The sequence below is a fragment of the Rattus norvegicus genome, chromosome 17, assembly GCF_021556685.1.
Source record: "Rattus norvegicus strain SHRSP/BbbUtx chromosome 17, alternate assembly SHRSP_T2T, whole genome shotgun sequence".
Taxonomy (NCBI): Eukaryota; Metazoa; Chordata; class Mammalia; order Rodentia; family Muridae; genus Rattus; species Rattus norvegicus.
Genome location: NC_141550.1, coordinates 64,634,199 through 64,646,997, shown reverse-complemented (window position 1 = coordinate 64,646,997; position 12,799 = coordinate 64,634,199). Strand labels below are relative to the sequence as shown.

The 12,799-nt window shown below is 42.5% G+C and overlaps 1 protein-coding gene across 4 annotated transcripts in view; it reads right to left on the bottom strand.

Annotated features, from left to right (window-relative positions):
• Positions 1–8,062: 8,062 nt before the first annotated feature.
• The window catches only part of Mtr (5-methyltetrahydrofolate-homocysteine methyltransferase), an 88,265-nt gene continuing 83,528 nt past the window's right edge, over positions 8,063–12,799 (bottom strand). For 3 of the 4 annotated variants that reach the window (XM_087591588.1, XM_087591587.1, XM_087591589.1), the window contains one exon: positions 8,063–12,311. In XM_087591588.1, coding sequence (XP_087447714.1) covers positions 12,225–12,311 — 87 coding nt within the window. In that variant the 3' untranslated portion in view covers positions 8,063–12,224. 4 annotated transcript variants of the gene reach the window in all.

The window sequence follows — 12,799 nt, the reverse complement described above, 5'->3', positions numbered from 1 at the left end:
TCGAAGAATGAACATAGAAAGGCATGAATATGAGTAGATTGACACATTCTGCATTATAGGGAACATTTAACCTTTTCAGGATCTCAGCCAGAGCAACAGTAGAAGGAATTTGCCTCACCAGCATGTCCTGTGTCTGATAACACCATTGCTATGTGAGCCTTCTGGAAGAAAAGATGGTGGGGCAGATTTATATAAAAGGTTTTGCTCATATTGTCTCTGCCCTGCAACAAGATCTCACCCAAATCTAAGTTTTTCCTTTCAACTGATGGGGCAATAGAAATGAATCCACGGGATCGAAACAGTATGCACCAGTACAACCAATGAAATGAGCATCCCCATCCTACTCCTTGCAGAAGGAATGCTTGGTTCCTCTGATGCTGCCGGAGAAACACAGGTAAGTTCTTTCCCTTCTTCCTATTTTTAGGGCTGTCATGTCTCTACTTCTTTGGCCTACTTTTCCCTAACAGGATCATACATGTTTGCTGGTCAAATTACTAAATACCACATAAGATTTATTCTTGTTCCCACCAAAATCTTCATGCCTTCAATCGTAGATCCTGAGTAAAACATTAGGGTGACATTCAAAACCAAACCCCTCTTCTCACATGATAAAACCCAGTAATTATTCTGTTCTCTCTAGTCAGACAGTCCTGCTAATCTGACATAAACCATGCAAAATTAGCACTTTCCTCCTCCCTCAACGTGGATGGAGTTGAATGACTCAACCCTGCCCTGCACCAGCCCACTGCCACAACTCCCTCCCTCATCTTGTAACCACTCCACTCCAGCGACTTTTCATCTGCCCTGACAAACTACCTTCTGTGTCTCCTCACCAGCTTTAACAATGTTAGTGTTCACTGTTTTACAGCAGAAGATACTCAACTATGTGACATAATGGGGAAGAACTTTACTTAATCTGTATTTCAGTTAAAAAGAGACAGATCATATTTATCATACTTGGGTGGCTAGCCGTCAAGCACAATAATTCATAGGGCAAAATGAACTTGGCACGGCAGTTACAGAGAATTTTAGTGACTTTTTCATGACTTGAAAGATACTGCAAGAATAATGCAGTACTCATAAGTCATCCCTATGTCTAGTTTTAGATAAACTCCTTGATGAACAGAACAGATTTGCCTGTGTGCACTGGATAATACGGCAAGTCTTGCAAACGACTGCAAAAGCTGGACAGCACTACGTGGCTTCCTAGTGTTCAGTCTATACAATCTTATGTTCCTACTATGTGCCTGGCAAGATTGCTAAATCTCTGGTTGTGACATTAGCTACTGCATACCATGCTCTTCTGAGAACAGCAAGTAAAGTGGGTTCCACGCCTCTCTGATGTTTATGTACAAGTTTGTTCTGATTCTCTCAGTGTTACATTTTAATTAAATGAAGATGTCTCACGGGGTCTTTCTCTTGGGTTCATCTGACCTGTTAGGAATAATACAGTACTAAATATGGTTTGGCTTTCATCTCATTTGCAGATTTTGATTTTCTAATTACAATAGAATTTAATCCGGACTTCTATGCAAAACTGAGATGAACTAAGTAATACAGGTATATCCTCCTCCCTCCCTCCCTTCCTTCCCTCCTTCCTTCCTCCCTTCCTTCCCTCCCTCTGTCCCTTCCTTCCTTCCTTCCTTCCTTCCTTCCTTTCCTCCCTCCCTCTACTGTGAATTTGCTCAACTTTGGGGAAGGATGGTAAATTCATTGATTCATGATTGATTCCAACCTTTACTTGTGATTTTTTTTTTTAAACAAGTGCATGCATTTTGTCTGCATACACCTGTCCCTGTATTACTCTTAGTAGCCAGTGGCCAGAACAGGGAATTGGATCTTCTGGAATTGGAACTACAGATGGTTGTGAGCTGCCATGTGGGTGCTGGGAACTGAACCCAGGTCCTCTGGAAAAGCAGCCAGTACTCTTAACCACCAAGCCAATTTTTTTTTTTTTTGCAGCCCTTTTATCCAACATTTAATTCATTCAATGTCTGCTGGAGAGAAATGATCCAGCAGATGAGATACTAAACCTGTCTCTGCTATCATGAATTGCTGTACACCCTTCAGCTTTCTTAATGATTTTTAATGGATGCTAATGCTCACCCAGAAACGCAGGAGAAATATGATGACTAGAAAAAGGCTTTCAATAAACTGTCTAAAGAGAAATGCCTCCCGGACCCTCACCAAGACACAGCATCCTTTGTAGCCCTGGCTGTCCTGGAACCCTCAGTGTAGATCAGACTGACCTTGAACTCAGAGATCGGCCAGCTTCTGCTCATGAATGCTGGGACTAAATGTGAGCACCACCACATTCATCTTAAAGAATAATTTTTGGTGGCTGTATATATATGGGCCACATGTGGGGCAGGCTCTGAATGGCCCTTCCTTCAGTTGCTGCTCTAAACTTTGCTTCCATATCCCTTCCTATGAATATTTCACCCCCTTTTAAGGAGTGGGAGTATCCGCATTTTGGTCATCCTTCTTCTTGAGCTTCCTGTGGTCTGTGGATTGCATCTTGGGTAATTTGAGCTTTTTGGCTAATATCCACTTATCAATGAGTGCATAAGAAGTGTGTTTTTCTGTGATTGTGTAAACTGACTCAGGATGATATTTTCTAGTTCCATCCATCTGCCTATGAATTTCATGAAGTCATTGTTTTTGATAGCTGAGTAGTACTCCATTGTGTAGATATACCACATTTTTTTAATCCATTCCTCTGTTGAAGAGCATCTGGTTTCTTTCCAACTTCTGGCCCATATATATACAGCCAACAAAACTAGTTAAGATTGATGAAGCTAAAAAATGCATGCTGAAAGGGACTGGATATAGATCTCTCCTGAGAGACACATCCAGAGCATGTCCAATACAGAGGTCAATGCTAGCAGCAAACCACCGAACTGAGAACAGGACCCCCTTGGGAGTTATTAGAGGAAGTATTGAAAGAGTTGAAGGAGCTTGCAACTCCATAAAAACAACAGTGCTAATCAACCAGAGTTTCCAGGGACTAAACCACTACCGAAAGACTATACATGGACTGACCCAGGGCTCCAACTGCATATGTAGCAGAGAATAGCCTTGTTGGGCACCAGTGGAAGGGGAAGCCCTTGGTCCTGCCAAGGTTGAACCCCCAATGCAGGAGAATATGGGGGGGTGCTGTAAGGGGTATGTATGGGGAGAATACCCGTATGGGGGAGGGGGAGGAGAGGGGATGGGGCCTTATGGACAGGAAGCTGGGAAGGGGGATGACATTTGAAATGTAAGTAAAGAAATATATCTAATAAAAAATTTAAAAAAGTAATTTTTACCATAACATGTTAGAAAATGTTTTGTTATTGCTTGAGATTTAACCAGGACCTTGCATATATTAGATCATGTACTTTTAGTCAATCATATTTAACATTATCTACAAGATAGCCATATTTCACTTTCCCTTTAAATATGAGCACAGTAAATAAAACAGCATCATGTGATTAAGACTAGTAACAACACCTTATGAAATAAAACATCACTTTCCTAAGTTGTTCCATAGGTGAGGGTACAGAGTAGTCCACAGTTCAAAATAAAATTTTCTCAGTCACTTCCACCATCAACACTTATTTATTTTATAAAATATGTGAGCTCACAGCTAGGATCCATTATTAGCAAAAAGTAGTTTGCCTGTTTTATGAGTCTGCACACCACATATATTAATATATTATTAATTAAATATATTAAGTCCAAAATTCCAGAAATAACAAGTTGTAAGTTTTAAACTGGATACTACTCTGAGTAACATGATGAACTCTCATGTTGTTCAATCTGGTCCTGCTAGGGACACGAATGACCCTTGTCCAGGGTATCTGCACTACATACCCTTAGTCATTTGGTAGCTATCTGGGCCACCAATCAATTCCCATGACACTGCACAAAAGAGTAAGAGAGGTGATACAAGCAATTCAGATGCATCAAATAAAAGCTGCATGGATTTCTTTTTTTTTCAAGTAAAAAAAAATCAAAATCATCAATCTCAGAACAAAATATTTTATGTTGAGGTCTAAGATAAGAACAAACTTGCCTCTCTGCTCCCAAACCCCGTGGGAGAGAGACCTCACCGCCTGATCAGGTGGGCACTCCTGAGGCTGCAGAGTGGAGGAGACCACCAACACTGCCCACCCCTGCCCACGTCCCTGGCCCAAGAGGCAGCTTCGTAAGGCCTCTGGGTTCCCGTAGGGGAGGGCCCAGGAGCGGCAGGACCCCTGCGCCTGAGACACCCCCGGAACCAGAAGGAAACAGACCAGATAAACAGTTTCTGCACCCAGATCCCGTGGGAGGGAGAGCTGAACATTCAGAGAGGCAGACACGCCTGGAAGACCAGGGGAGGCTGCACTCTGTGCACGTCCAGACGCCAGAGGAGAACACCAGGCGTCATCTGGAGCCCTGGTGTGCGGAGGCTCCCGGAAAGAGCGGCGAAGATCTTCCCGGTTGCTGCCACAGCGGAGAGGACCCCACGAGCAGTACCCTACGAGCAAACTTGAGCCTTGGATCCACAGGTGGGACCAACTTTTCCCCTGCAGGAAACCTGCCTGGTGAACTCAAGACACAGGCCCACAGGAACAGCTGAAGACCTGTAGAGAGGAAAAACTACACGCCCGAAAGCAGAACACTCTGTCCCCATAACTGGCTGAAAGAAAACAGGAAAACAGGTCTACAGCACTCCTGACACACAGGCTTATAGGACAGTCTAGCCACTGTCAGAAATAGCAGAACAAAGTAACACTAGAGATAATCTGATGGCGAGAGGCAAGCGCAGGAACCCAAGCAACAGAAACCAAGACTACATGGCATCATCGGAGCCCAATTCTCCCACCAAAACAAACACGGAATATCCAAACACACCAGAAAAGCAAGATCTAGTTTCAAAATCATATTTGATCATGATGCTGGAGGACTTCAAGAAAGACATAAAGAGCTCCCTTAGAGAACAAGTAGAAGCCTACAGAGAGGAATCGCAAAAATCCCTGAAAGAATTCCAGGAAAACACAATCAAACAGTTGAAGGAATTAAAAATGGAAATAGAAGCAATCAAGAAAGAACACATGGAAACAACCCTGGACATAGAAAATCAGAAGAAAAGACAAGGAGCTGTAGATACAAGCTTCACCAACAGAATACAAGAGATGGAAGAGAGAATCTCAGGAGCAGAAGATTCCATAGAAATCATTGACTCAACTGTCAAAGATAATGTAAAGCAGAAAAAGCTACTGGTCCAAAACATACAGGAAATCCAGGACTCAATGAGAAGATCAAACCTAAGGATAATAGGTATAGAAGAGAGTGAAGACTCCCAGCTCAAAGGACCAGTAAATATCTTCAACAAAATCATAGAAGAAAACTTCCCTAACCTAAAAAAAGAGATACCCATAGGCATACAAGAAGCCTACAGAACTCCAAATAGATTGGACCAGAAAAGAAACACCTCCCGTCACATAATTGTCAAAACACCAAACGCACAAAATAAAGAAAGAATATTAAAAGCAGTAAGGGAAAAAGGTCAAGTAACATATAAAGGCAGACCTATCAGAATCACACCAGACTTTTCGCCAGAAACTATGAAGGCCAGAAGATCCTGGACAGATGTCATACAGACCCTAAGAGAACACAAATGCCAGCCCAGGTTACTGTATCCTGCAAAACTCTCAATTACCATAGATGGAGAAACCAAGATATTCTATGACAAAACCAAATTTACACAATATCTTTCTACAAATCCAGCACTACAAAGGATGATAAAGGGTAAAGCCCAACATAAGGAGGCAAGCTATACCCTAGAAGAAGCAAGAAACTAATCATCTTGGCAACAAAACAAAGAGAAGAAAAGCACACAAACATAACCTCTCGTCCAAATATGAATATAACAGGAAGCAATAATCACTATTCCTTAACATCTCTCAACATCAATGGCCTCAACTCCCCAATAAAAAGACATGGATTAACAAACTGGATACGCAACGAGGACCCTGCATTCTGCTGCCTACAGGAAACACACCTCAGAGACAAAGACAGACACTACCTCAGAGTGAAAGGCTGGAAAACAACTTTCCAAGCAAATGGTCAGAAGAAGCAAGCTGGAGTAGCCATTCTAATATCAAATAAAATCAATTTTCAATTAAAAGTCATCAAAAAAGATAAGGAAGGACACTTCATATTCATCAAAAGAAAAATCCACCAGGATGAACTCTCAATCCTCATCTTCGGTTGGTTTATATACAAGTGTGCAATTTCTAGGCTTGAAAGTAAAATGATGCTATCTGGTGCTGGATAGAGGAGCCTTATTTTTTATTATGGCAGCTTGCTATTTTTGTAACATGGTGATTTGGTTGAACACAATAAAGTACAGTAGTAACTGATCTCCCCTTCTTCCTGGATGAGTGAGGAGATGATTAAATGTTGATGTCAGCATCCTTGAGCATATTCAGATGAGCTTCTGCTTCTGTTGAAAAGGATGCTGTGTTTGATTGTGGTCTGAAGCTTTGAAGCACTACTTGGCATTTCCTTCCTTGGAGGTCTCACTGTTTAAAAATAACAGATTTGATAGCTTGTTGGTAAGGTGAGGTCCAGCTTGTCTCCACTAGGTCATCTTCATGTGAATCCGGTGGTTATACGGTTTTGTTCTAGGGATATTTCATTTTTTTAATAACGGTTTTAGCTGACATTCATGGAGAGAATGAATCCTTAGAAGTGTGCCACTAGTGAAAGGAAATCCTGTCTAGAGTATGTTTCTTTACAAAGCTGTGTCACACCATCCTTTGGGCCCTCTGCTGGAAAAGTAGAATCAAGTCTCAAATAATGCCTTTTAAATTGTATCCTCTAGTATTATAGATGTAGGACAGTACTGTATCATACCTCTGTGGATGTAAAATAGCTTGTACCTGCTTTATGATACGTAGTAGTGACCGTGCTTTATCAGAGCTGTTTTTAATGATGTTGCTCAGAATGTTTTCTTTCCAGATGATGATTGAGAAGCTAATTTAAAAAAAAAAATGGTGCCATGTACCACAAGAGTAACAGAACTGTGCTGTTTTCTCGGGTTTTGTTTTTGTACTTTTTTTTTTTTTTAATGGAGTGTGCTGGATGTCTCTACAGTTTTGTTCAGATGACTGCAGAACCTGGAAAAGCTGTTGCTGCTGTTGATGCATAACACACTGCTATTATTGGTCTTTTTATATAAATATAAATATATATATACAGATATATAATTTGAATTTTTTGAAACTTTAGCTGTGCTGTCAACTTTGGAAAAAAGTATCCCCGTTTACTGTGTTGAGTTGGCACTGTACAGAAATTAACAGCCATATTGGTCTAGAAATGTTGAACTTAAGTTTTTTCCATTTGTACAGGGGTAACACACTGTATTAAATATGTAAGGTCTTATATACGTGGGTTTGATTAAAAAAACTAATAAAGTATTCTCTAAATTTAAAAAAAAAAAGAACAAACTTGCTTCTACAGCTGTCAAGAAAGCAACGGATATTCACACTAGTTTTGCTATTGTGTCTTACACAGCAGAAGTGACGGCCACAGTAATTAAGATGGAAAGACATTAGAAGTGAGAATGCGTACTAAAGAACACACGCACACAAAACAGTACATGTATCCATGGGTCATGGAACGTATCCTCCGAGGACGAAGGTGACACTACTGTCAAAACTAGGGCTGAAGGAAGAGAAAATTTGAAAACTACATTTGAGGACTTCCAAGCACAAACAGAACCAGAGGATCCGCAGCCCTTCACTGAGCACCAGGCACTATGCTCCACAATATGCACACAAGGTGGGCTAGGCTCCACAGCTGCAGTTGGGTTTAGTCACGTCCCATCTTCCCAAAACTCATCTCTCCTCAGCTCCTGGCAGATGGCACCACCCACTCATCCACCAATAGCTAGGCTGAGAGATGTCAGGTGCACAGTGCATCCCTCTTGCCCAGCTGCCTTCAGCCCTGCTCTTCTGCCTAGAATGTTCTTACTTTCTTCCAAAAGTGTGTTTAATATATACATCATTGCATATGAAGCTATCCGACCAGATTTGAGGATATCATTTCACTTTATCTTTATTGATTAAAATATATTAAATACACATTAAATATAGCATATTTAAAATGTACAAAAATGCTGTACAGCCATAACCCTCCCACCCAAAAACTAAAGCAACTATTCATAATCTACCTGTGTGCTCTTCTCTGGCCCCTTTCCCCCCCACCCCCCAAGGCTCTCTATCACTAAACTTAATTTTGAGATGTCTGTGACCTTTTAAGTTTTCAATCACACATGTAGCTACCATATACATTCTTTGACCTCATTCACTTTTGAACTCAATAAAAACAGTAGCATGCCATTAAGCGGACTCGAGAGACTCGCTCTGCCCCTATTTTCTGTGATCCACCTTTATTGTCAAGAGTGGCTGTAGTTCACCCAGTTTCACGGCACCATGGTCTCTTATAAAACCACTCTCCCATGGACAGAACTTCAGTAATTCCTGTCACTAACCTGATCATATTGCCATGACCAAAATGTAAGATGTGGCTGAACCTGCGAGTTCTGGCCTTGTCTACTCTGCAGATGCTCACATCTGTGAAGCGTTAACTGTCCTCCGGCAATGATATGTCACATGCATGTGACTACTTACACATCTGGGACTGTGAGCCCCACTCTGGCACATGCTGTAGATGCAAACCTGAACCTCACACTTCTCATCACCAGACACAACTGTTTACCAGCCTCGTGAGAAAGCCTTTCTCGTTTTTCCAGACAGAAAATTTCTATACATTCTAGTTACTGATCCCTTATTAGTTACTTAAAAGAAAGTCTTCTCACCTAAATCATTCATTTGCTTAGCAGAAGTCTCTAGTTTTAGGTGGCACTGAACTACACATGACATTATTTCTGCAGTTAAGACTTGGTGTACTGTCAGACGGATTCCCTAAATCTCTTCCTTCATCTTCGGAAGCATCTGGCCATTTTGATCCTTTGCTATTCCACATGACTTATCTACTTATCTCCATCACAGCACCAGCTAGTGTTGCTGCTGGAAATCTTGCCTTTATAGTACAATTTTGAAAGATCCAGCATCTTTATAACCTTTAATGTTTCTACTCGCTGTTCCTCATGTGTTCCTTTCCTGCTGTTCTCTCTCTAGTCTTCGGACCCTAAACTGGAGTGAGCCAGGACCTTCCCTGAATAATTCCACCACCAGCATAACGGGTTTTTGAGCTAACTATTCTGAAGAAGGACAGTATGGGGCGAACCTGCAATCTGCTGATTTGGTGGTGGCAATTAGTCTTCGCTAATGAATCTACTGGCAAGCGGATGAGACACACAGAAGCAAGGTTTGGGATGTTTCACTGTGAGATGCCTTGTGTACTCCTTCAGGAGCTGTGGTGGCAACCTTATGAAGGAGTAAGGATTAGGACGGAGGATCCTGGGGTACTACAGATGGGATCAACCTCTGACACGACAGGCTGGGGAAGCAACTAATACAGGATGTAAGAATGTAAGTAGATAGAAGAAAAAAACTTAAGAAAAAAATGGTTGAGAAATGACCGCAGAGGCTAACAAAAACGTATCACAAGGGAGGGGACAGGGACTGTCCAAAGCAAAGAGAAAATGACCCCCTGGCAAGGCCTCTAGTCCTAATAATTAAGACGTCATCAGTGGTAAGGGAGGAGAGACACAGCTCCCTGACTTCAGAGTTAAGTGAGAAAAAGGACCGGCACGTGAAAGAAGCAGTGTGAGTGAGGAGCGCATGATGAGAGTCAACTGGAAAAGGGCTGTCCCCATGGATGGAGAGGAACTGCTAATGGCTCGAGGAGAGAGAGTTCCCCATATTACCATCCTGAGTGCCTAGTGCGAGCCCCGGTAGCAGAGCAAGTGGCCAGATAGAGAAAACGCCTTTTTATTCATTGTGCATGTGGCAGGCAGTTGGTTCTCTTCGGCCATGTGGGAGAGCAGACCAGGCCAGGTTTGGCAGCCTATGCATCTCCTCACTAGGCCGTGCTGCTGGTCCTGTTTTTGTTTTGGAGAGTCTGTGTAACTCAGGATGGCCTGTTACTCACGTGAACCCTCCTGTCTCAACTTCCCAAATCCTGTGACTACAGACACAGGGTAGCACTTCTGGCTACAAAGAATTCGAAACTGTGAGGGGAAAAATGCAGCCCTAATGAATATGCAAGCTCCAAGTGTGAGTGAATTCAAATGCCACCGTGAGGGAACATGCTAGGTGTTCAAGCACATACACCAGAGCCTGGTTTAGAACGTTAAGTCGTGGAACCCAGTTTCTCTGGAATACCTAAAATAAACTAAGAAGGATGCTTTCAAGTTTTCTTTTATATTTCTTAGTGAGTATCCATATACCTAAACTTGCAAGAAGGAAGCAGGGAGAAGAGAGAAGAGGAAGGAGGAGGAGGAGGAGGAGGAAGATGAGGAGGAAGAAGATGATGATGACGTATGCCATGGGATTAGATCAATGACATATTCGGGGAGCCAGCTGAAAGAATGGCAAGGAAATAAGAAGACTTAGTAACTCTTCAAAAGAAAGACAGGAAACTATGTGAGGGCCATTCTTTCTCACACACCTGCCATGGAAATGTGGCCTGAAACCAAGCGACTCAGGCTAGCAAGTCCCATTTACAGTCCAGTACAAGTTAGAGATGCCGAAAAGAAAGAAAAGTAGACAAATATTTTCACTCTAAGGACAAGTGACACAAAAGTGTGTGCTACTTTGAAAGTAATCGTGGAAAGATTACAGACATGCAGGATTGTCATTACCCAACTATCGCTTTCTTCTTTTCACCTCCAAATACACCAGGGAGCGTGTTTGGTTTAAGCGGCTTGGGACCACACATGAGGCCAGGAAGGAGTCCGTCTCACACGAGATGAGTCCTTGTGGCGTGTGTAACACCTAAGAGGTGGCTTCTCTTTCTCTGTCAGTGTAAACTGTGAGCTGGGGTCCCAGGAGACCAGTCACGCTCCATACACAGTCCTCTACTCTCTCCTTATTCCCATGAGTACCTGCAGGGCTAAGACTACAGAGCTCTACCAAACCTCCACTTACTAAATATTTGTGTGTATCAGAACTGTCTCCCATGCACAATCCTGTTTAAACCTCACCCCAGTGAGACAGACTGATAAGACTGTTCTCGTTCAAATAAGCAGACAGGGTGGGGAAGTCTCAACACTTGGCTTCTGTCACATAGCAGCTATGCAGAAAAGTTAAAGTTTTAGTCCATGACTTCAGAGCCTGTGCTTTGAGCAATTTCTCCAGAAATGTCAAAGAACAAGACAATGTAGTCTAAAATATAAGTATTTGGAGTCAAGTGCAGACAAAGAGTTGGTGGCTTTAAGCTACCCATAGGTCCAGCTCTGCACAGGACATCAGGGCTCAGCTAACAATCTGTTCAATTCTGAGAACAGCTAGATGTTAAATACCTTTGGTAGTCACTCTCTCTCTCCCATTTCCCAGCACAGAACAAGGGACTGTGAAACTACAAAGACAAAAATCCCTAGAAAATTGACTGTGCCTAGCACACCAGGGGAAACAGTTCTGGCGTTTCTGTCCAGCAAGCAGGGAGCATGCTGCTGTCAGCGAGTTCTACATCCACTTAGTTAAGCCTCAGAAATGAGATATTACAGTAGAAAAGGAAGGAATACTTTTCTTCCTGTCCAAGTCTACTGCTGAAACCACTGTCACATTTCTCATGGTGATACTTTGCTCCGGGGTTACATTTCTCTGTATATTCTCCTATTCAACTTATTTTCAGAATCTTTTTTAATATACTAGGCAGTCAATAAAACAAACAAAACAAACCAAGACAAAGAACCAAACAGACAAACCCAGGAACAAGTGCCTTCCTGGGTCAAAGGCAAAAATGGTAAAAAGCTGGGTGCCCTGCTTTGAAATCCAAAAGATGTCTTCTGCTTGTCCCAATCCTGAGGGCTCAGGGACACCATGAGCTTTGGCACCTTGTTGCTCCTCCTTTAAGGTCCCTGGAAAAGTGCTTATTTTCCCAGACCCTAGAAGACGCTCTACATCACATGCCATCAACCAGCCTTCTCACAGCAGGGCAGGGCAGGCAGACACAAAGGCGCTTTTCTGTTGTTATTTCTAAGGCACACTGGACTATAGCCCCTTGAGGTCGGCAAACATAAAAGTTTCAAAAAGAAACAGAAAAGAGTAAAGGAGAGAGAGAAGTCAGTCTGTATCATATCCCAGAATGGGGCCAAGCCATTTTTCCACCTCGGCCACTGACATGTTCTTCCTCAAGGCATAATCCTCAATCTGCAAGATAGAAAGAAACATCTTGTTAAACCAAGGTGCTTAGATTTTTCTGATCTGAGTTTCTACAGTTTTTGCCAATATACATTGAGTACCTGAAATATCTTGTCTTAATAGCAATCTACTGAGCTAAATAGAGACAGAACATTTTCTGTTTGCTCACTCGCCGATTCTCGAGGCAGAAAACATATGGAGAATATTTGCTGCTTAGAAGCTGGCAGGTTGTGAGTATGTGTGTGTGTGTGTGTGTGTGTGTGTGTGCCTCTGTGTGTGTGTGCCTCTGTGTGTGTCTGTGTGCCTCTGCGTGTGTGTGCATGCCTGTGTGTGTGCCTCTGCGTGTGTGTGTGTGTGTGTGTGCATGCCTGTGTATGTGCCTCTGCGTGCGTGTGTGTGCGTGTGTATGTGTGTGTGCATGCCTGTGTATGTGTGTGTACACTCGCGCACATGCACACACACACATGCCACACTACATCTCTTTATTTTCACTTAAA